General features: G+C 39.5%; 1 protein-coding gene across 3 annotated transcripts in view; it reads left to right on the top strand.

The window, feature by feature from the left end:
• The window catches only part of LOC106878278 (uncharacterized), a 213,508-nt gene that overhangs the window by 19,947 nt on the left and 170,232 nt on the right, over window positions 1–23,329 (top strand). For all 3 annotated transcript variants that reach the window (XR_016238985.1, XM_089345481.1, XM_089345480.1), the window contains exons 5-7: window positions 12,326–12,434; window positions 15,885–16,088; window positions 16,838–17,056. Coding sequence is in view for 2 of the 3 variants with exons in the window: in XM_089345481.1 (XP_089201607.1) it covers window positions 12,326–12,434; window positions 15,885–16,088; window positions 16,838–17,056 (532 nt within the window). In the remaining variant the exon portion in view is untranslated. The remainder of the gene's footprint in view (window positions 1–12,325; window positions 12,435–15,884; window positions 16,089–16,837; window positions 17,057–23,329) is intronic.

Here is a 23,329-nt window from a genome sequence, read left to right as displayed (position 1 = left end):
TCTTGGCTGTTAGTGGGTCTACAAGTTGCTGTGATCTTAGAACAGGATATTATAAACCTAATGAAGGAGTTTATGAATATAAGACGCAACGGCTGGATTATATGTTTGCTGGATCAGGTCTGACCTGGGGTTAAATAACAACTATAACTGCTAATACTTACTGTTGGGTAAGGCTTACTTACTACTACCTAATGTAGCCCTAGATATACTATGCCTGAATAAAAGACAGAATGGTCACTGATGTGACATCTTGATTGTAGGTCTGTTGGATAAGAACTAACGTGGTGCTAAACAACAAATATAAGACAAATTGCGCCGATACTAACCAATCAGAGTAGTGGACACAACAGGGTCCAAAATGTGGCCAAAGGCTATCTGTTATCTACTACGTTCGTATGTATGTATATATAATAGAAAGGAGAGGAATTTTACTCAAGTGTACGCTACACCACTAATACTAACTGCTATACATTAGATAATGTAGTCCTAGATGCATTATGTCTCAAACCACGGAATGGTCAAAGCTGTGACATCTTTGATCAAAGGTCAGTTGAATCTGAACTGACCTACACCTAAACAATAATATAGCCGCTAATACTGGCTTCTGTTTTATACATTAGATGGTGTAGTTTTAGATACATTATGTCTGGGATAGCCACAGCTGGAACATCTTTGCTCAAAGGTCAGTTGAATCAGGACTGACCTGGGCCTAAACAACAAATATAGCCTTCAGTACTAACACTGTACTATGCCTTAGATCAGGGGTTTTCAAACTTTTTGACTTGCGGACCCCTTTATATTTCAGGCTTTACTTTAGGGACCCCCTTATAAACGCTTATGAAATTTATACATAAATATTTGCTTAAAATAACATATTTTTACATTTATTCATTTAACAGTATTTAACAAATAAGTTTATTGTCAATTAAAAGATTTCAATTAAAAAACATATATAAAATCAAATTGCCCATAAAAAGTATTTGCTGTCCACGGACCCCCTGTCTTGTCCTTGCAGACCCCCTGTGGTCCGCGGACCACAGTTTGAAAACCCCTGCCTTAGATAATCTAGTCCTAGATACATTATATCTGAATATAAGATGGGATGGTCACAGTTGGAAGCCTTTGATCATGGGTCTGCTGGATCAAAACTTACCTGGAGCTAAGCAATAACAACTATAGGCACTAACATGAACTGCTATACATTTGATAATGTACTCCTAGATGCACTGTGTCTGAATAAAAGACAAAACACAGTGTCGTCTGTCTAGTGTCTGTGACTGATGAGATAATTACTCTGAAATGCTAGCATCTCACAGTCTAGGTCGGTGGTGCTGCGAGCTGATCTAGGGTATACACACCATTTGTCAACAAGCGAGATATATTCTCCATGACAAAACACAGTGAGTAACTTCTTCCCCAGTTCAAATGTGCATCAAGCTTATTCAGACTTATAATAACATTGCAATTTTACTTATGACTGTTTAGTGCTCCCCCTCTGTAATTTACTTACAGTGAGTCACCGTATAGCACTGCCAGTCATTGTATGGTGACTGGAAAAGCATAAGAGAGCCAATCTCTTAATTCAGCTCATAGCGTTGTCTGCCTGGTGTCTGTGACTGATGAGCAAATAACTACTCTGAAATGCTAGCATCTCACAATCTAGGTCGGTCGTACTGCGAGATATACTCTCCGTGACAAAATGCAGTGAGTAGCTTGTTCCCCGCTTCAAACATGCATCAGGCATATTCAGACTGATAATAATGTTGCAAAAGATAAGCTGGTTACAGATGCAAGATTTTTAATCATTGATTTGCTGCATTAGGTCTGACCTGGGGTTACACAATAATAACAACCATTAAAGCCTCTAATACTAACTACTATACTACTATAGGTGCTATAGTACTACTATACTACTATGGCTATGTGGTAAGAAGCTTGCTTCTCAAGCACATGATTCCAGATTCAGTCCCACTGCATGTCACCTTGGGCAAGTGTCTTCTACTATCGCCCCAGGCTGACCAAAGCCGTGTGAGTAGATTTGGTAGACAGAAACTGAAAGAAGCTCATTATATATATATATATATATATGTGTGTGTGTGTGGATGGATGGATATGTGTATGCGTGTTTGTGTGTCTGTCCCCCCCACCATTGCTTGACAACTGATGTTGGTACGTGTACATCCCTGTAACTTAGTGGTTCGGCAAAAGAGATCAATAGAATAAGTACTAGGCTTACTAAGAATAAGTACTGGGGTTGATTTGTTTGACGAAAGGCAGTGCTCCAGCATGGCCACAGTCAAAAGACTGAAACAAATAAAAGAAAAAGAATTCTTCTCCTTCTGCCTATAGTAGAAAGGATTATTGGTGAACTGGTTAAATATCCAGCTAATATTTTTTTTTGTTTGCCAAAGCTCTTTCATTGCTACTTACAACCTTTTCAATGACTCTTCCTTTTGGTTATGCCGTTTCTTTATTCTGTACTTACTTGTTTTGTATTCCATGTAAATATATGCTTTAATCCTATCTGTATCTGTCTACCTTACTATTCATTAAATCGCAACTATGCTGCGGCACCACCAATACTTATTTTCTTTTTTTGTAAAGCCTGATACTTATTCTGTCAGTCTATTTTGCTGAACTGCTAGATTACAGGGATGTAAACACACCAACACCAGTTGTTAAGCAGTGGTGGAGGACAAACACATACCCAAAGACACTCACACACACACACACACACACACACACACACACAATGGGGTTCTTACAGTTTCTATCTACCAAGTCCACTCACAAAGATTTGATCGGTCCAAGGATATAGTAGAAGACACTTTCCCAAGGTTTCACACAGTGGGACTGAATCCAGAATCATGTGATTGAGATGCAAACTTCTTACCACACAGCCATGGCTGTATGTATATATACAAGGGTTGGACAAAATAATGGAAACACCTTAAAATTTCAAACAAATTTATTTTGATATGGAGTTGGACCACCTTTGGCAGTAATTACAGCTTGAATTCTATGAGGTATGGACTTGTACAAAGTTTGAATTGTTTCCAAAGGAATTTTTGTCCATTCTTCAGTTAAAACAGTCTCCAGTTCTTGTAGTAATGATGGTGGAGGATATCGACTCCTTACTTGTTTTTCTAAAATGCACCATAAATGTTCAATAATATTGAGATCTGGGGTCTGTGGTGGCCAGATAAGATGTTCAACTTCACTAGAATGTTCCTTGTGCCATTCAGTAACAACTTTAGCTGTGTGAATCGATGCATTATCATCCTGAAAGATTGCATTTCCCTCCGGAAACATTTTCTGCAACCATAGGATGAATTTGATCAGATAAAATGCTTAAATAGTCTTGTCTATTAATTCTGCCATGAAGGGAAACCATTGAGCCAGCAGATTTCCAAGATATAGCCCCCCCCCCCACCAGATCATCACAGATCCTCCTCCATGTTTAACAGATGGAAGAAGGCAGTCTGGGTCAAATGCTTCTTTTGACTGTCTCCACACGTATACTCGGCCAGTGGTCAGAAATAACGTAAAGGGTGACTCGTCCAAGAAAATAACATTCTTCCACTGCTCTAGGGACCAATTCTGTAGGTTTTTACTCCATTCTAAACGCTTTGCAATATTTGTTTTTGAAAGTAGTGGTTTTCTGGTTGCAGCCCTTCCCATGAAATCTGGCTTTGTGCAGCTCCCAGCAAACAGTTTTTGTGGAAACTGGATTCTCAAGGTGATCATTAAGCTCTGTAGTAATTTTGGGAGCTGTACTTTAGTGATCCTTTCTAACAATTCATGTAAGAGTCCGATGGTCCCTATCTGAAAGTTTTGGTTTTCTTCTGGAGTTTTGTTTTGATGAGGAGGTCTTTCCTTCTTTCTCAAAGGCTGTCATTACTTTCAAGAAAGTACTTCTTGATACACCAAACATTTTGGCTGTTTTCATTACGCTAGCACCAACATACGAGCACCAACAAATTGACCTCTTTGAAAGTCCGATAGATCTGTCATTTTAATGAATTTTAATTACCTTTTTCTGATGATATCTGAAAAGAAACAGCAATTTTAGCAAAACATATCAAGCAACACTAATAATAAATAAAAAGCATAAAAATAAACAAGATTTTGACGGTTTTATAGATATTTCAAATTTATGATGCTAGATGTTACCATTATTTTGTCCAACCCCTGTATGTGTGTGGTAAGTAGCTTGCTTACCAACCACATGGTTCCGGGTTCAGTCCCACTGCGTGGCATCTTGGGCAAGTGTCTTCTATTATAGCCTCGGGCCGACCAAAGCCTTGTGAATGGATTTGGTAGACAGAAACTGAAAGAAGCCCATCATATATATGTATATATATATATATGTGTGTGTTTGTGTTTGTCCCCCTAGCATTGCTTGACAACCGATGCTAGTGTGTTTATGTCCCCATAACTTAGCGGTTCGGCAAAAGAGACCGATAGAATAAGTAGTAGGATTACAAAGAATAAGTCCCGGGGTCGATTTGCTCGACTAAAGGAGGTGCTCCAGAATGGCAGCAGTCAAATGACTGAAACAAGTAAGAGAAAGAGAAAGAATACACACACACACACACACACGAGTTAAGGAATGGTGTACATAAGATCTGGGCTACATATGTTTCATAGTGAGCAGAAACTCAGAAGTGGTAAACATCCAAGCAAGGTGACACTTCACTTTGATATTTACCACTTTCGAGGTTCCACTCACTATGAAATATATGTAGCCCAGATCTTATCTACTCCATTCCTTAACTCTTGTATTCTTATTTGCATACCTGGCAACCCTGATTCCCTACTGTGAAATATAAAACAACTTTCTTCAGCTTATCATACTTTCATACCAAAAAAATCCACAACCTTCTGCCTCAATAAGCTGCTATTGTTCCTGAAAGTTGTTTTTTTTTAAATATTTATTATGGGTTGCTTAAAGCTAACTTTCTTCCTACACCTCGATCCTTGGATCATATATATATATGACACTAAACTCTGCTTGCGAAGACCTGTTGGGGCAAGTGAAATCGAAATTGAACCATACTCAATGACTGGTCACCGCACCAGTGGAGCACTAACAGCACTGTTGAGCATGTTCATTGCCAGAGCAGCTATCTGGCTTCCGTGCTAGTGGCCCGTAAATAGCACCATTAGAGCGTAATCGTTACCAGCGTTGCCTTCTAGCACTTGCGCTGGTGGCACGTTATAAAATCATTCGAGCGAGGTCATTGCCAGTGCCGCTGGACTGGCTCCCGTGCAGGTGGCACGTAAAAAACACCTTTTTGAGTGTGGCCGTTGCCAGTACTGCCTGACTGGCCCTCGTGCCGGTGGCACATAAAAGCACCCACTACACTCTCGGAGTGGTTGGCGTTAGGATGGGCATCCAGCTGTAGAAACTCTGCCAGATCAGATTGGAGCCTGGTGCAGCCTTCTGGCTTGCCAGTCCTCAGTCAAATCGTCCAACCCATGCTAGCATGGAAAGCAGACGTTAAATGATGATGATGATGATGATATATATATATATATATATATATATATATATATCGTCGTCGTCGTCGTCATGTTGATTTAACATCCGTTTTCCATGCTGGCATGGGTTGAACAGTTTAGCAGATGCTGACCTGCTGAAGGGCTGTTCAGACTCCATGTTTGTCTTGGCCTGGTTTCTACGACTGGATTCCCTTCCTAATGCCAACCACTTTACAGAGTGCACTGGGTACCTCTATGCAGCACCGGTACGGGTGCTTTTTACAAGGCACCACTACTTATGAGCCCACAAGATTAGGGATGCTCAGCTGGAGAGGATCGTAAGGGATGGGCAACCATGCTTTCGCTTAGCTTGACATGTCCTTTCAAGCACAGCAAACTGACAGGAGTCTTTGTCCCCTGCCATCCCCTCTGTGAGTCCCAATATTTGTAGATCCTTTCACACCACTTTATCCCACATCTTCCTGGGTCTACCCCTTTTACATGTTCCCTCTACAGTTAGAGCTTAGCAGCTCTTGATGCAACTCTCCTCATTCATACACATTAGATGGCCATACCAGTACAGTCTTCTCTGTTGCACACTATATCTGATGCTATGTATACCCAGTTTTTTCTCTCATAGGTACCCAACAAGTTGATTTACTTAACAGGTTTTATTTTGTTTACTTACTTTACTAATTGTAATCTGTTTATATTTAACATCAGATAAATTTCATACAACCCAGTCCTACGTAAAAAGAAAGTTTTTGATCTCATAGCAAGTGTATTCTGTTGCCATGGCAGCAGCTGGTGGCCAGCGGTGGAAGCACTCGTTACTTCAGTTTCTTTTTCTTTCTTTTTCTCCTCATTACATTGCTTAAATTTCCTTTGTATTTAGAATATTTTTTCCCATTAGTAATGGATAAGAGCAGAAAAAAAATTCTAAGTGAGAATGATTGCATTAACAAAAAGTGAAAAGCTTCTACTTCAAAGAAGAAATTTAGAATATTTAAAAGTTCTAATAACAATAGTGGGTCATCAGAGATTGCCTGCTCATTTGGATTGAATGAAACAAGCAGAAGATTATAAGACGAAAAAGGAAAGATGGTGAGCTATGACTAGTGCTGGAGCTGCTGTTTCTTGTGTCAGAGGTCAAGAGTTGCACATAGAAGATGGCGAAAATTGTTGAAATTTTTGACAAACAAGGCACAGGTGTGGCTGTGTGGTAAGAAGCTTGCTTCCCAACCACATGGTTCCAGGTTCAGTCTCACTGTGTGGCACCTTAGGCAAGTGTCTTCTACAATAGCCTTAGGCTAACCAAAGCCTTGTGAGTGGATTTAGTAGATGGAAACTATAAGAAGCCTGTCATTTATTTATATGTGTGTGTCTTTGTGTTTGTGTTGTCCACCCCCCCACCCCCCCATTGCTTAACAACCAGTGTTAATGTGTTTACATACCCATAACTTAGCAGTTCGGCAAAGAAGTTGATAGAACAAGTACCAGGCTTAAAACTATATATCTACTGGGGTAGATTCATGTGACTAAAAATTCTTCAAGGCAGTGCCCCAGCATGGCCACTGTCTAACGACTGAAACAAGTAAAAGATAAAAGTTGAACAAACTTCTATTCTTTTCGTACACAAGAGAGTCTGGATGTTATTATTCTTGGTATAACTGTAATAATATTCAAAAAGTTAACTGTTAGTTCATTATGTTGATGTCAGCTCGGTTCAGCCACTGCCCGCATCTGTTCGCTGTCCATCTGCCATATCATCTCATGCTCTCTCTGCTACATCCCAAAGCTTTCTGTCTGGTAGTTGCATTGTGTTGATTTTTTACTGATTGAGAGGCTCAGAAAGGAGCAAGTGGAAAGCTGAAATAGTCACTGGAGCCTGTTCCATGGAAAATTACGATTGGTCAGATTTTGTTGATCACATGGGTAATATTCTAGCAAATTGTGACATCAGGTGATAGCTGAATATTCCCACTACAATGGTTTCATCTTCAACAGCAATTTAATAAACTTGAAATTGAAATGAGATGATAATTGAAATAGAACACTTATTATGACATGGATTAATGACATGCTTTTACTTGTTTCAGTCATACGGCTGTGGCCATGCTGGGGTACTGCCTTGAAGGGTTTATTTCAGAGGTTCTCAATGTGGGCAGTACTGCCCCCATGGGGGTGCTAGGCTTGTCAAAGGGGGCATTAAGTTTTAAGGGGTAGTGAAGTAATATAATTAGCATACTAGATTTTACCTATAGTACTACATTATACATAATGAAACTAGTAATGATTATTAAAATAAAATGAGATCTCATCAGGCACAGAAAAGTCATTAACTTGCGATGTATAAAGTAAATTCACTGTTAAAAGCTTATACAATCCATTTTTAGAGTTAATCACACAGCAATTCCTATACCTTTGAAAGCTACAGAAAAATTTAAAATAGAATTTTAAAGGCTTATAGAAGAAAACTATAAGAGGCAGATTTTCGTTATCTATGATGCTGCTTATTTTGGAAGCATGAACCCACAAAAATTTTCCTTGCTAAAGAAGAACAAACTGTTTCTGACTATAAAGCACCAAAAAACAGAATCACAAATTTTATTCTTGAAGTTAATATACTTTGCTGGATGTGCAATGTCAGCGTACATCACAACAAAGTGTGAGTGTCTTGAGAAAAAAGTTGGGCATAAGAGGCCTCACATGTGGTATGCAAGAGAGACAATTGCACTGTTATGGTCATGTGATACATATGGACAAGGACAGCTGTGTAAAGAAGTGTTGATCTCTAACAATGGAAGGAACCTGTGGAAGTGGTATACTAAGACATGGAACAAGGTGTTGAAGCTTGATCTTCAAACGTTGGGGGTTCATGGAAGCAATGACTAGTGACCAAGACTTTTGGTAATATGTCACGCTTGAGAAGACCCATCAAGCCAAGTGAAATCATAGTCATGGCCAATGCCGGTCACATAACTGGCCCACAAAAAGCACCCTTCGACTGGTGGGCTTCACAGAGGCAGTGACAAGTGACCAAGACCTTTGGCGATATACTATGCTTGAGAAGACCTGTCAAACCAAGCAAGATCATAGTCATGGCTGATGCCAGCATTGCATAACTGGCACCTGTGCTAGTGACATGTAAAAAGCACCCACTACACTCTTGGAGTCGTTGACATTAGGAAGGGCATCCAGCTATAGAGACCATGCCAAATCAGATTGGAACCTGGTGCAGCTCCCCAGCTTATCATTTTTCAGTTACCCCCAACCCATGCCCGCATGAAAAGCAGACCCTAAATGATGATGATGATGATGCAAGTTACTTGGCAACCTCACTAATGCTAGTGACATGTATAAAGCATCCAGTATACACTGTCAAGGGGTTGGTATTAAGAAGAGTATCCAAGCCATAGAAACCTTGCTAAAGCAGATACTGGTGTGTAGCACTGCCCTGCAGCTCTCCAGGTCCTGTCAAACAATCCAACCCATGCCAGCATGGAAAATAAATGTTAAGTAATGATGGTGATATCAAGGTAAAGCAAATGCTAATCAGCCATACACAAAATTAAAACACACCTAGGGACTAAAATCAGCAAGTGTTGTCAGATATCTGATGCTGACAGAAAAAAGCCTGAGTGATGAAGTCCCATTTTCAAGATTTATTTCTACCCAAAAATGAAAAAAATATTGTGTAAAATAACCTCAGTTTTAAAGCTTTGTTGCTCTCCAATAACTCTCTTGGTCATGATCCTGCTATAAATGACTTGGCCTGCAGTTTGGCATCTGGTGAGGTAGGTCCGTGCTGTCCAACAGTGTCATGGGGCACTGGATGAACATACTAGTTAAATTCTTGGGGCTTGGCTTGGGCCGGACTTCTAGGTAGACAAGAACTGGGAAGAGGTGACAAACTGGGTGGCTGACCTCACCTAAAAACAAGTTAAGAGGCAAAAATCCCTGAAAAGCCAAGTGGAAGTAGTGAATACTTAGATTGTATCCATCATCTGTTATCACCTGACCATTGTGCCTTTTCTGGAGAGGGTCACACATTGGTCATAGAAATGTACATGTATCTTTTACCTCTTATTTGTTCGAGTCTTTAGACTGCAGCCATGCTGGGGCACTACCTAGAAGAATTTTTAGTTGAATGAATCGACCACAGGATTTATTTTTTAAAACCTGATATTTATTTTATCAGTCTCTTTTTCTGAAGTTATAGGGATGTAAACAAACCAACACCAGTTGTCAAGCAGTGTTAGGAAACAAACACACACACACACACACACACACACATATATATACATACACAATGGGCTTCTTTCAGTTGCCATCTACTAAATCTGCTCATGAGGCTTTAATCAGCTCGAGGCTATAGTAGAAGATACTTGCCCAAGATACCATGCAGTGGGACTGGACCCAGAACCATGTGGTTGGGAAGCAAACTCTTTTACCACACAGCCAATCCCTGAGTCTTATGAAGATAATTTTTGCAACAGGGTAATTGTTGTGTTCAAAGTTAATTATATAAAGATCATTGTTGATAATGTAATACAAGATGCTATGAATGCTAAATAAGTTCAATGAGAAATTCACATTATAAATGCTATTGCAAATATTTGAGATTCATTGCTGTGAGTGACATCAAACAACATGAGAGCCATGAAAGAACTTTTGCTGATTGTTATTCTGTTATTTTGTTACTTGTTTCAGTCATTAGACTGTGGCCATGCTGGAGCTCCACCTTAAAGGGTTTCAGTTCAAGAAACCAAACCCAGGACTTATTCTTTGTAAGCCTAGTACTTATTCTATCGGTCCCTTTTTCTGAACTGATAAGTTATGGAGATATAAACACACTGACATTGGTTGTCAGGAGATTGGGGGACAGATACAGTCTCATACATAAGTACATAGGCATAAATATCCAGCTGTAAAAACATGCCAAAACTGACTTCACTTGTGCTGGTGCCACATAAGAAGCACTCAGTTAACTCTGCAGAATGGTTGGTGTTAGGAAGGGCATCCAGCCATAAAAACCCTGCCAAAACAGACAGTAGCCTGGTGTAGTTTTCTACCTGGCCGGCTCCTGTCAAATCATCCAACCCATACCAGCATGGAAGGCAGACCTTAAAAACAATGTTGATGCTGATGACATGACAGTCTTCTTTCAGTTTCTGTCTACCAAATCTACTCATAAGGCTTTGATTGGCCCAAGACCATAGTAGAAGACACTTGTCCAAGGTTCCACACAGTGGGACTGAACCCAGAACCATGTGGTTAGGAAGCAAGCTTCTTAATACACAGCCACATCTGTGACTATGTGTGAATGATTTTCTACCCTGAAGCCAGAGGCCAGATTTACCTAATGTTTATATGCATCTGCCACTGGTTGCAGATTCTTGAGTTTTTGCAAACTGCATCTGCCAACATTATTACATGATTCAGAGCCCCTAGAAAGAGACCCAAAATGCTATACTGTCCCTCCTTAGTTTTCTGTGTCTTTGTACACTGTGTAAATCTGATCTGTTAATATATAAATATCTATATACTTATTCATGAATGTTCATCATCTGAATCTTTGCAGTCTTTGCTTTCTCTCTAATTACTTCAAATCATTTGAGAGCTATGAAGTGTCCTCTATATTGAGCATTTATGGATCTCATCTGTTGTGTGTGTGTGTGTATGTATCATCATCATCATCATCATCATTTAATATCCACTGTCCATGCTGGCATGGGTTGGATGGTTTGACCAGAGCTGGAAAGCTGCATCAAGCCCCAAGTATCTATTTTATCATGCTTTCTATGGCTGGATGCCCTTCCTAATGCCAACCACTTTACAGAGTATGCTGGGTGCTTTTATAAAACACTGCATGAGCACTTTTACATGACACTAGTACAGGACTTTTGCAGGTCAGTTCTCTTCACAAGGGGAGTACAGGTCTTCTTGAGTACAGCAAGGTGCCTGACATATATGGTCCTTTTTTATCTGAAAGGTTCAGCATCCTGAGCTCATCCTAACCTTTGTCCTCTGTATGTGTGTGTATGCTTATATATATATACATTAAACTACGGTTTACTTTTAAATTACCTGCTACCATATACCTTATAACAAGGACCTACATCATCATCATCATCATCGTTTAACGTCCGTTTTCCATGCTAGCATGGGTTGGACGATTTGACTGAGGACTGGTGAAACCAGATGGCTACACCAGGCTCCAATCTGATTTGGCAGAGTTTCTACAGCTGGATGCCCTTCCTAATGCCAACCACTCTGAGAGTGTAGTTTATTTATATATATATATATATATATATATATATATATCATCATCATCATCGTTTAACGTCCGCTTTCCATGCTAGCATGGGTTGGACGATTTGACTGAGGACTGGTGAAACCGGATGGCAACACCAGGCTCACTGAGGTAATTACCAGGAGTGCATCTGGATACATCTATCCCTTAGAGTGTTTAAACACTTCTAACTTATTCCGTATATATATATATATATATATATTGTAAAGTACAGATAAGTTGATGTTTTTTTGAATTCAGAATTGCCATTAGAACAGCAGAAATACTGGGTAAGTTACCCTTACAAAGTGGAAAAATTTTTCAGCGGGCAGTTTAGCTTAATAGTAAAGCACTCTGCTGAAGTCTTTAGGGATGTGGGTTTGAGTTCCGTAACTGTTTGTTGACAAATTTTTACCAGTTCTAATGGCAATTCTGTGTTTGAAAAATATCATTTCATCTATATTGTACAATACACATTTTGACACTTATAAAAAAAACTACACATAGTTATATATATATATGTCTGTCTATTTCTAATACTGTCAGATTGTGAACAACAATTCTAACATAGAGAAATGCCTACCAATTATTGTGTTGCTGGGACGTCTGTTGGACACTTTGACAGACTTACACAAAACTTACTATCATTACTACAGTAAGTATGACATTATTATTATTATTATTATTATTAGTGGTAGTAGTAGTAGTAGTAGTAGTAGTAGTAGTAATAGCAGTAGCAGCAGTAGTAGCAGCAGCAGCAGTAGTAGTAGTAAGGCGATGAACTGCTTAGCGGTATTTCACCTATCACTGTGTTCTGAGTTCAAATTCTGCCAAGGTTGACTTTGCCTTTAATCCTTTCAGGGTCAATAAAATAAATACCAGTTGAACACTGGGGTTGATGTAATCGACTCATCCCCACCTCCCCCAAGCTGCCTTTGTGGTAAAAATTTGGAAATAATAATTATTATGAACTGTAGTATGGAATTATTAATGTTGTTGTTGATGTTCTAACACTCTTTTACATTCTGTGTTCAAACTGTGTTCATTTCCACACACATGGGGACACACAGTGGGCTTCCACACAGTTTCTACCAAATTATTTCACAATTATGGTTTCAATTTTTGGAACAAGGCCAGCAGTTTCAAGTGAGTGGGTAAGTCAATTACATCAACTAGTGTTCAACTGGTTCTTAGTTTATCAACCCAGAATGGATAAATGGCAAAGCCGACCTTGACGGCATTTGAACTCAGAACATAAAGATGAGTGAAATGCCACTAAGCATTTTACGAGGCGTGCTAACAATTCTGCCAGTTTGCCACCTTTCGTTATTATTATTATTACTATGTTATTGAGTGAGAGAGCAGTGCATGCCATCAAAGTGACACTGGGGTAAAATATATGAAGCCCATTATACCCATCATGACTACCCGTCTGATAAGGGTACACCAGGCACATGCATCTCAACCATATGTGTGCGACATGATGATCTCATATCAAGATAAACAACGCATGACCTCACAGATGGGGCCCAGTTAGAATTTTCTTCAGGTTGAGTAGCCCATCCCGCTCAAAAGGTCCCTGAATAAGGTTTGTTTAAGGATGTTGAGCAAAACACACATGTTTCCAAAAGTGAATTATTCAAACCCCAAAGAATTCCTCTCAACACATGGCTATGATGCTCCCCCACTACTTCTGCTCATGATCATAGATGCACATATCGTCAGCCACCAAGGGACATGCTCAACTGGTTAAGGTCAAACAACTGACAAGCAAATCTGTGGTATTGAGCAGAATATTTACTGTAGCCCATCTTTTTATACCATGACAAAACAATGTACATGATTACACTCCAATCAATTAAGATCAGAAGCCATGAGAGTCACTGCCTGGTACTGCATCCAGGCATTGATATTATATTATTATTATTATTATGATAATGATAATGATGATGAATGATAGTAATAATAAAATTTTGAGCTCAAATTCCGCTGAAGTTGAATTTATCTTTCAGTCATCAGCACTCTATAAAATCAGGTACCAGTAATATATTGGACGTCATTGAATCAATATACTCACTGCCAAAACATTAATCCTTATGCCAATGTAAGAAATTATTATAATTTTTGTTTGTTAATTAATCCATGTGCCTACCTGTCTGTCTATTCATCTATCTATATATTGTGCCCCTTTCAACTCTCTTTTTTCCCCCTCTGCCTCTCTTTCTCTCTCTCTCTCTCTTTCTCTCACTTTGTCTATTTGCTACTCTCTCTTTCATCTCTCTTACTCTCTCACCTATATATATAAACAAACAGAAAGGAACTCTTGAATGCAGGATAGCTGTGAAGTCAATGTAAAAAATCGAGTAAAAGTGATCAGCAAGCCTCAAGCCTCTACACAGAATTGAACCCTGTACCGCTCAAATTCCAGCTGAGTACACTATACCATTAAGCCTAGAGACCCCTTTTTTTTACCATTTTTGTCCCTTTTTTCTCACTTTATCCTGCCTTCTAAAGAGTATTTACTTAATTTCCTAAGTTGTCTTCACAGCCATCCTGCATTCAAGAATTCCTTTATGTTCTGTAGAATATCAACTCACTCAGCACTTATAAGTTTGTTTAGAAAATGTCCTCATACATATATCTTTTATCTTTTACTTATTTTGGTCATTAGACTGTGGCCAGGCTGGGGCACTACTTTGAAGGCTTTTAGTCAGACGATTAATCCCAAGACTTATTTTTCAAAGCCTAGTACTTATTTTTACTCTTGTTTCAGTCATTTGACTGTGGCCATGCTGGAGCACCGCCTTTTAGTCGAGCTAATCGACCCCAGGACTTATTCTTTGTAAGCCTAGTACTTATTCTATCAGCCTCTTTAGCCGAACCACTAAGTTATGTGGACTTAAACACACCAGCATCGGTTGTCAAGCGATGTTGGGGGGACAAACACAGACACACAAACATATATATATATATATATATATATATATACACACACACATATATACGATGGGCTTCTTTCAGTTTCCGTCTACCAAATCCACTCACAAGGCTTTGGTCAGCCCGAGGCCATAGTAGAAGACACTTGCCCAAGGTGCCACACAGTGGGACTGAACTCGGAACCATGTGGTTCGTAAGCAAGCTACTTACTACACAGCCACTCCTACACCTATAATTTATAAATTTTATAAATCTTTTTTGATGAACTGCTAAGTTATAAACACACCAACACCAGTAAACACACCAATGCCAAATCCACTCACAAGACTTTGGTTGGCCCAAGACTATGGTAGAAGACATTGGCCCAAGGTGCCATGCAGTGGGACTGAACCCAGAACCATGTGGTTGGGAAGCAAACTAACTTCTTACCACACAGCCACGCACATACCTACAAAATATTAACAGGTTCTGGTGAGGATCAAACTCATGGCCTTCCACATGTAAAGCAGATGTGGTAACCACTACATTATATACATGTGAAGGCGTATGGCACAGTGGTTAGAGCATTGTGCTCAAAATCTTGAGGTAGTGAGTTCAATTCTTGGACTGGGCTGTGTGTTTTGTTCTTGAGCAAAACACTTTATTTCACATTGCTCCAGTTCACTCAGTTGTAGAAATGAGTTGTGATGTCATTGATGCTAAGCTGTATCGGCCCCTTTGCCTTTCCCTTGGATAACATCAGTTATCAGAGGGGAAGCTGTGCATGGGCAAGTGCTGGTCTTCCATAAACAACCTTGCCCAGACTTGTGCCTTGGAGGGAAACTTTCTATGCACAATTCCATGGTCATTTATGACCAAAGTAGGGTATTTACCCCTTTTATATATACATATAGTAAAATCAACAAAAAGAATACAGTGGACTTGCTGTGGGGAATGGAAAATCTAACATTTCAGACACAGCCCTTCTTCAGGGAAAAGTTTAAAGAGGTGAAATTAATAAGACAGCTGTCTCTCATTAATTTCATTCCTTTCAACTTTTTGCTGAAGAAGGACTGTTGTCTCTGAAACACTGGTTTTTCCACACCTCATGGCAAGTTCACTGTGAATTTTTTATTGATTTTACCACACACACATTTCTATTCCTCTCTTCAATATTGTTACTTCACAGACAATACCATATCCTGCCTGGCTGCCTCCCTTGTTCACCCTAACACTGATGTCCAGTTGGCTGTACTCTATATAGTACTTCTTTTGGTCAAGGACCCTACTATCAGACCATCACTTCTCACTGACTACCAATACCAGCTATCACAAGCCATCATTGTCATTCTCAGCTCATCATCATCAGTTCCCCTCTTGTGCAACATTTTAGGTAAGTCATCATCACTTTCATTATCTTAATACTCACTCTCATCATCACATCTATCAGTTTCTTTTGGAAAACAGCTAAGTCACAGATACATAAATGAACCAACTCCCATTATCAAGCAGTGGTGGTACTTGATAACTTTGAACTTATTAAATTGGGTTTTTGGAAAACAAATTAATGTGAAATTTTAATGAAAGAACACTTTGAAACACAAAGTTGGTATCAAAAGGGTTTAATGTTCTGAGCCAATGGTGTAGCTAGAGTGTGTGCCATCTAAAGCAACCCTTGAGTTTACTGTCCTCCTCCCAAGCTTATACAGTCTTATGTGGTGGCACTCCATCGATTATGATGATGCGGGTTCCAGTTGATCTGATTAATAGAACAGCCTGTTCATGAAATTAACATGCAAGTGGCCGAGCACTCCACAGATATGCGTATCCTTAATGTAGTTCTCAGGGTGATTCAGCGTAACACAGGATGTTACAAGGTTGGCCCTCATTTTTGCCAGTGGAATGGGCTGGAGCAACGTGAAATCAATTGTCTTGCTCAAGGACACAATGCACCTCCAGGAATTGAACTCATAACCTTACGGTTATGAGCTAAATACTCTAACCACTAAGCCACATGCCTTCACTACAGTCTTATACAGTAGACCTCAAATTGCTGATCCCATAAAAATGTTACCTGAGATTAGACCCTTTCTCACCTACTTATGCTACTGTTTCAATATGACCCTTTTGTCTAAATTTCAGAAATGGTAAGAGTGTTGTTAATCGAGAATTCATTCCTCCAATTTGTTGTACAGCTGAGGTTGAAGGGATCAAGCCTTGGGTCAGCTTTCAAATCTCTACTACAAAACAGGAAGGAATCACTGCAAACTGGAACACTACTCTGTGTCTTGGAACTCCTTACAAGGTCCAGGAGTATTACCCCTGCTGCCAGTGTTCTGCTCCTTGAGGCTGATATTGCAGGTAATGTACTCAAATTGGTATCTTATTCCATATCTTTGTCTACTCTTTTAACCCTTTTGTTACCGTATTTATTTTGAGATGTTCTGTTTCTTTCAATTAATTTTAAATATAACAAAGAATTTAGTAAAATAACTTAGTTATCATTAGGCTAATGTTAGGAACATAAATTGTGACTAAGGTTTGGTGGAAGATTTTAATTCAAAACTTATGAAAGCAAGACATTTGTACTACAGAGCCAGAGGTGGTTTCAGCCAGATTGGTATCAAAAGGGTTAAAATGAATTTAGATCAGATCCAAATCAGACACTGCATGTTGTATGAATCCAAAAGCTCTTCTAGAATGGAAGCAGCAAGAAATATTCATTCTGTCTATGGAAATGAAGCTTTAAGTGTCCAGATATGCCAGTGATGGTTTGACTTCCACTTGGGAAATTTTTCTTTCATAGATTCCCCTCAATCTAGACAACCAAATTCTGTCAATAATGAACTTCTGAAAATTATATTTAACTGCATTAGAATTAACAAAACAGTTCATTTCAAGTCACACTTTTCCCATAAAATACCTTCAGGAACAAGGAAAAGGGTCCAAACTTGGTCAGTGGTCTCTCATCTCTCAAGGTTTTATCGATATTATATATGATATATTCATATTTTACTGTTCAATTTGTATGCCCCCAACCTGCTCAACCATTAGCAAATACAACACCATTCATGTTTTGAAAATAAGTTACCCAATCAAATTTAAATGCTTATTTGTCATATTGGATTATATTAAATTATATTAGGTTGGCAACTAAGTTCCCACCGTTTTTTTTTTTTTTTAATTTAAATTTTTTAAAAGGTTTAATAAAAAATAACTAATTAATCAATAATGTATTCACCCTTGTTGTTTACAACTTCTTCCCAACGTTCAACAAGATTTTCAATACCTCGTTGGTAGAAATCACCCAATTTCGACTCGAAAAATTGATCAACCATGCTCTCAATTCTGCATCAGTATTGAACGAAACTCTGTGCATAGCATTTGAAAGAGATCGAAAGAGGTGGAAATCTGTTGGTGCCAAATCAGGAGAGTACAGTGAGTGTGGCAGTACTTCCCAGTCATGCATTTGTATGGCTTCCTTGGTCATATAGGCAATATGAGGGCGGGCGTTGTTGTGCAGCAGAACTATTTTTTCTTGTATAGCCGTGTTGAGTCGTTCCATCTGTTGAACATAGAGTTCCGTGTTGACCGTTTGATTCCATTCAAGCCATTCATAATGGATAATCCCTTCCCAGTCCCACCATACGCACAACATTGATTTAGAATTTGCTAAATTGAATTTTCCCTGTAAGTTTTGGAATTGTATTCCCTAATATTGTTATTATATATATATATATATATATATATAATAATAATATTAGGGATAAAATCCAAAACTACAGGTAAAAACTGAATTAAAATCAATTTATTAAAAATTAAAATTAAATTAAGTTTCACAGTATAAGATATATATAAATATATAGTATTAGGGAAAAGAACCAAGGTTTATGAACTCATCGATGAAAATCCACTGTCACATATAGAAAAAATTTACAATTTAACGTACAATGAATAAGTATAATATAATACAAAGTAAATATCATAATATCAAGATAATAAAATAATCAATACTTATATATATGTATAAGTATGTATGTATATATATATATATGTGTGTGTGTGTGTATGTGCACTCCATTGGTTATGACGACAAGGGTTCCAGTTGATCCAATCAACGGAACAGCCTGCTTGTGAAATTAACATGCAAGTAGCTGAACACTCCACCGACACATGTACCCTCAATGTAGTTCCTGGAGAGATTCAGTATCACACAGAATGTGACCCTTTGAATTACAGACACAACAGAAACAGGAAGAAAGGGTGAGAGGAAGCTGTGGTGAAAGAGTACAGCAGGGTTCGCCACCACCCCCTGCTGGAGCCTCGTGGAGCTTTAGGTGTTTTTGCTCGAAACTACAATCCTACAACCGCGAGTCCGCTGCTCTAACCACTGGGCTATTGTACCTCCACATGTGTATGTATATGTATGTGTGTATGTATGTATATATGTATGTATATGTGTATGTATGTATATATGTATATATGTGTGTATGTATATGTATGTATGTGTGTGTATGTATATAAATGTGTGTATCATCATCGTCATCATTTAATGTCCATTGTCTATGCTGGCATGGGTTGGACGGTTTGACCAGGGCTGGCAAGCTAGAAGCCTGCACCAGAATCCAGTCTGATTTGACATAATTTCCATGGTTGGATGCCCTTCCTAACACCAACCACCCCAAGAGTGTAATGGGTGCTTTTATGTATATAGGTGTGTGTGTGTATATATATATATATCATCATCATCATCATCATCGTTTAACGTCCGCTTTCCATGCTAGCATGGGTTGGACGATTTGACTGAGGACTGGTGAAACCGGATGGCAACACCAGGCTCCAGTCTGATTTGGCAGAGTTTCTACAGCTGGATGCCCTTCCTAACGCCAACCACTCAGAGAGTGTAGTGGGTGCTTTTACGTGTCACCCACACGAAAACGGCCACGCTCGAAATGGTGTCTTTTATGTGCCACCCGCACAAGCCAGTCCAGGGGCACTGGCAACGATCTCGCTCGAAAATCCTACAGGAGCCAGTCAGGCGGTACTGGCAACGGCCACGCTCAAAATGGTCCATCTCATGTGCCACCCGCACAAGAACCAGTCCAGGGGCACTGGCAACGATCTTACTTGGCTTGCCGGGTCTTCTCACGCACAGCCCATTTCCAAAGGTCTCGGTCCGTAGTCATCGCCTCGGTGAGGCCCAATGTACGAAGGTCTTGCCTCACCACCTCAGCCCAGGTCTTCCTGGGCCTACCTCTTCCACGGGTTCCCTCAACTGTTAGGGTGTGGCACTTTTTCACGCAGCTATCCTCCTCCATTCTCACCACATGACCATACCAGCGCAATCGTCTCTCTTGCACGCCACAACTGATGCTTCTAATGTTCAGCTTTTCTTTCAAGATACTTACACTCTGACGGGTATTCACATTGACATTACACATCCAACGGAGCATACTGGCTTCATTCCTTGCGAGCTTACGTATGTCCTCAGCAGTTACAGCCCATTTGCCATGTCCCCAGAACATGTACCAAGAGTGATAAAAATCAAACATCCAGTCACCATCATGGTGTCTAGAGTGATCACCAGTGATGGCAACATTATGCCTCCATTCATCTTCCCACACGGTCTCAGACTCAACATGGAGGCCTACATCAAGTGCCTGCAGGAAGTAGAGTTGCCCTGGGTCAAGAGAGTGGCTGCTGGAAGACCCTATGTCTGGCAACATGCACCATGCCACCCAACTTTACACCATGCCACACAAGCAGGAGAATCCAGTCATGGCTTTCAGACAATTTCTGCGACCACATCATCCCTAACATCTGGCGACCTAACTCTCCAGACTGCAACCCGCTTGATTATGTGTGGGGCACAGTTGAGTGAAAAACCAACAAAACTCCTCGTAACACCAAAGATGAACTGATTGGAAGGATTATAACAGCATTCACCAACTTAAACAAGGAGACCATCCAGAAGAGTTGCAGGAGATTCCAAAGTCATCTGGAGGCCATGGTGAAGCCAATGGCGATTTTATTGAATGAATTTACTCTTTAGTATTTCAATATATTTTATGTAATTTTGGTAAATATACCTGTTAAAATGAGATATCAGTGTTATTTTCATTTTTGTGTAATTTAGACAACAATATATTCACCGCACCCTGTATATATATTCATGCACACATGTGTGCACACACACACACACACACGCATGTGCATATATATTCACGTCACGTGTAGATCCTTAGTAATTTGTTGTGATCCAGCTATCTTTGAACCATCTACCTTTATGCCACTACGTGTGTAGGATGGAGCAACTGTTACTTCCTGTGTTTTTTCACAAGATGAAACTAAAAGAGTACATTGCCACAGTATTAGGCTGATAAAGATAATTAGGATGGCGTTTTTAATTACTGCATACTATTTACATAAAAATAACATACTTGATGGATGTGAATATGAAACTAATTATTTCTGTAATTATTTTATTGTTTATTGAGTAATGTGTGTGTGTGTGTATATATGTTTGCGTGAGTGTACATGTATGAGTGTGCGTGTGTATATATGTTTGTGTGTGTGTATATGTTTGTGTGTATGTATATGTGTGTGCGTATATATGTGTGTGTGTGTGTGTGTATATGTGTTTGCATGTGCATATGTCTGTGTGTGTGTGTATATATGAATGTGTGTGTGTATGAGTTTGTATATGTATGTGTGTGTGTGTGTAAATGTTTGTGTATATATAAATGTGTGTGTGTATATATATGTGTATATGTGTGTATACATATATGTATGTGTGTATATATATATATATGGATATATATGTACATATATGTATGTATATACATATATATATGTATGTATACACATATATATGTATGTATACACATATATATGTATGTATATACATATATATATATGTATATACATATATATATATGTATATACATATATATATATGTATACACATATATATGTATGTATATACATATATATATGTATGTGTATATGTATATTATCATCATCATTGTTTAACGTCCGCTTTCCATGCTTGCATGGGTTGGACGATTTGACTGAGGACTGGCGAACCAGATGGATGCACCAGGCTCCAATCTGATCTGGCGGAGTTTCTACAGCTGGATGCTCTTCGTAACACCAACCACTCTGAGGGTGTAGTAGGTGCTTTTACGTACCAGTCATGCGGTACTGGCAATGGCCATGCTCAAGTGGTGTTTTTTATGTGCCACCTGCACAGCAGCTAGTCCAGCAGCACTGGCAACAACCTACCTCAAATGTGTTTCCGCGTGCCAACGGCACAAGTGCCAGTAAGGCGACGCTGGTAACGATCACACTCGAATGGTGCTTTTTACATGCACCGGCACGGAAGCCAGTCAGCTGCTCTGGCAGCGATCATGCTCAGATGGTACTCTGAGGACTCCACTGGCACAGGTTCTAGTCATTGAATCTGATTTCAAATTAACTTGCCTTAACAGGTCTTCGAAAGCAGAGTATAGTGTCCAATGAAGGAAAGGTATGCATAAGTAGGCTGGTTACACCCCTGGCAAAAACCACAGGTTATGGTCGCACTTGGTTTGTTGGGTCTTCTCACGCACTGAATATTTCCAAAGGTCTCGGTCACTAGTCATTGCCTCGGTGAAGCCTAATGTTTGAAGTTCGTGCTTCACCACCTCATCCCAGGTCTTCCTGGGTCTACCTCTTCGATAGGTTCCCTCAATCGCTAGGGTGTGGCACTTTTTTACACAGCTATCCTCATCCATTCGTATCACATGACCATACTATTCATTCGTCTCTCTTGCACACAATATCTGATGCTTCTTAGGTCCAACTTTTCTCTCAAGGTACTTGCACTCTGTCTAGTATGCACACTGACATTACACATCCAGCGGAGCATACTGGCTTCATTCCTTGTGAGTTTACGCATGTCCTCAGCAGTCACAGCCCATGTTTCACTGCCATGTAGCATGGCTGTTCGTACACATGCATCATACAGTCTGCTTTTTACTCTGAGCGAGAGGCCCTTAATTGCCAGCAGAAGTAGGAGCTCTCTGAACTTTGCCCAGGCTATTCTTATTCTAGCAGCTACATTTTCAGCACACTCTCCCCTGCTATTGACTTGTTCACCTAGATAACAGAAGCTATCAACTACTTCTAGTTTTTCTCCCTGGAATGTGGCGCAAGTTGTTCTCTTCACATTTTCAGTGTTTATTGCTCCTGAGCATCTGCCACATACAAAAACTATCTTCCCAGTTAGCCTTCCTTTGATATCGCTGCACCTAATATGTGTCCATAGCTTACACTGGGTACATCTTAGAGTTTCTACCTGCGACTTTTCTACAGATCAAGCAGTCATCTACCTGAAGGGATTTGTGGTTTGTCTACCTTCCTACTTATTAGGACTTTGGTTTTAGCTAGGTTGACTCTAAGGCCCTTCGATTCTAATCCTTGCTTCCATACCTGAAACTTCTCCTCTAGTTCTGATAGTGACTTAGCAATTAGAGCAAGGTCGTCAGCATAGAAGAGCTCCCAGGGGCATCCTGTCTTGAATTCCTCTGTTATTGCCTGGAGGATGTATGTATATTTATACATGTGTATGTATGTATATACATATGTACAGGC

Source organism: Octopus bimaculoides, chromosome 29, assembly GCF_046866305.1.
Source record: "Octopus bimaculoides isolate indiv1 chromosome 29, ASM4686630v1, whole genome shotgun sequence".
Taxonomy (NCBI): domain Eukaryota; kingdom Metazoa; phylum Mollusca; class Cephalopoda; order Octopoda; family Octopodidae; genus Octopus; species Octopus bimaculoides.
This window is presented reverse-complemented; position numbering and strand designations above follow the sequence as displayed.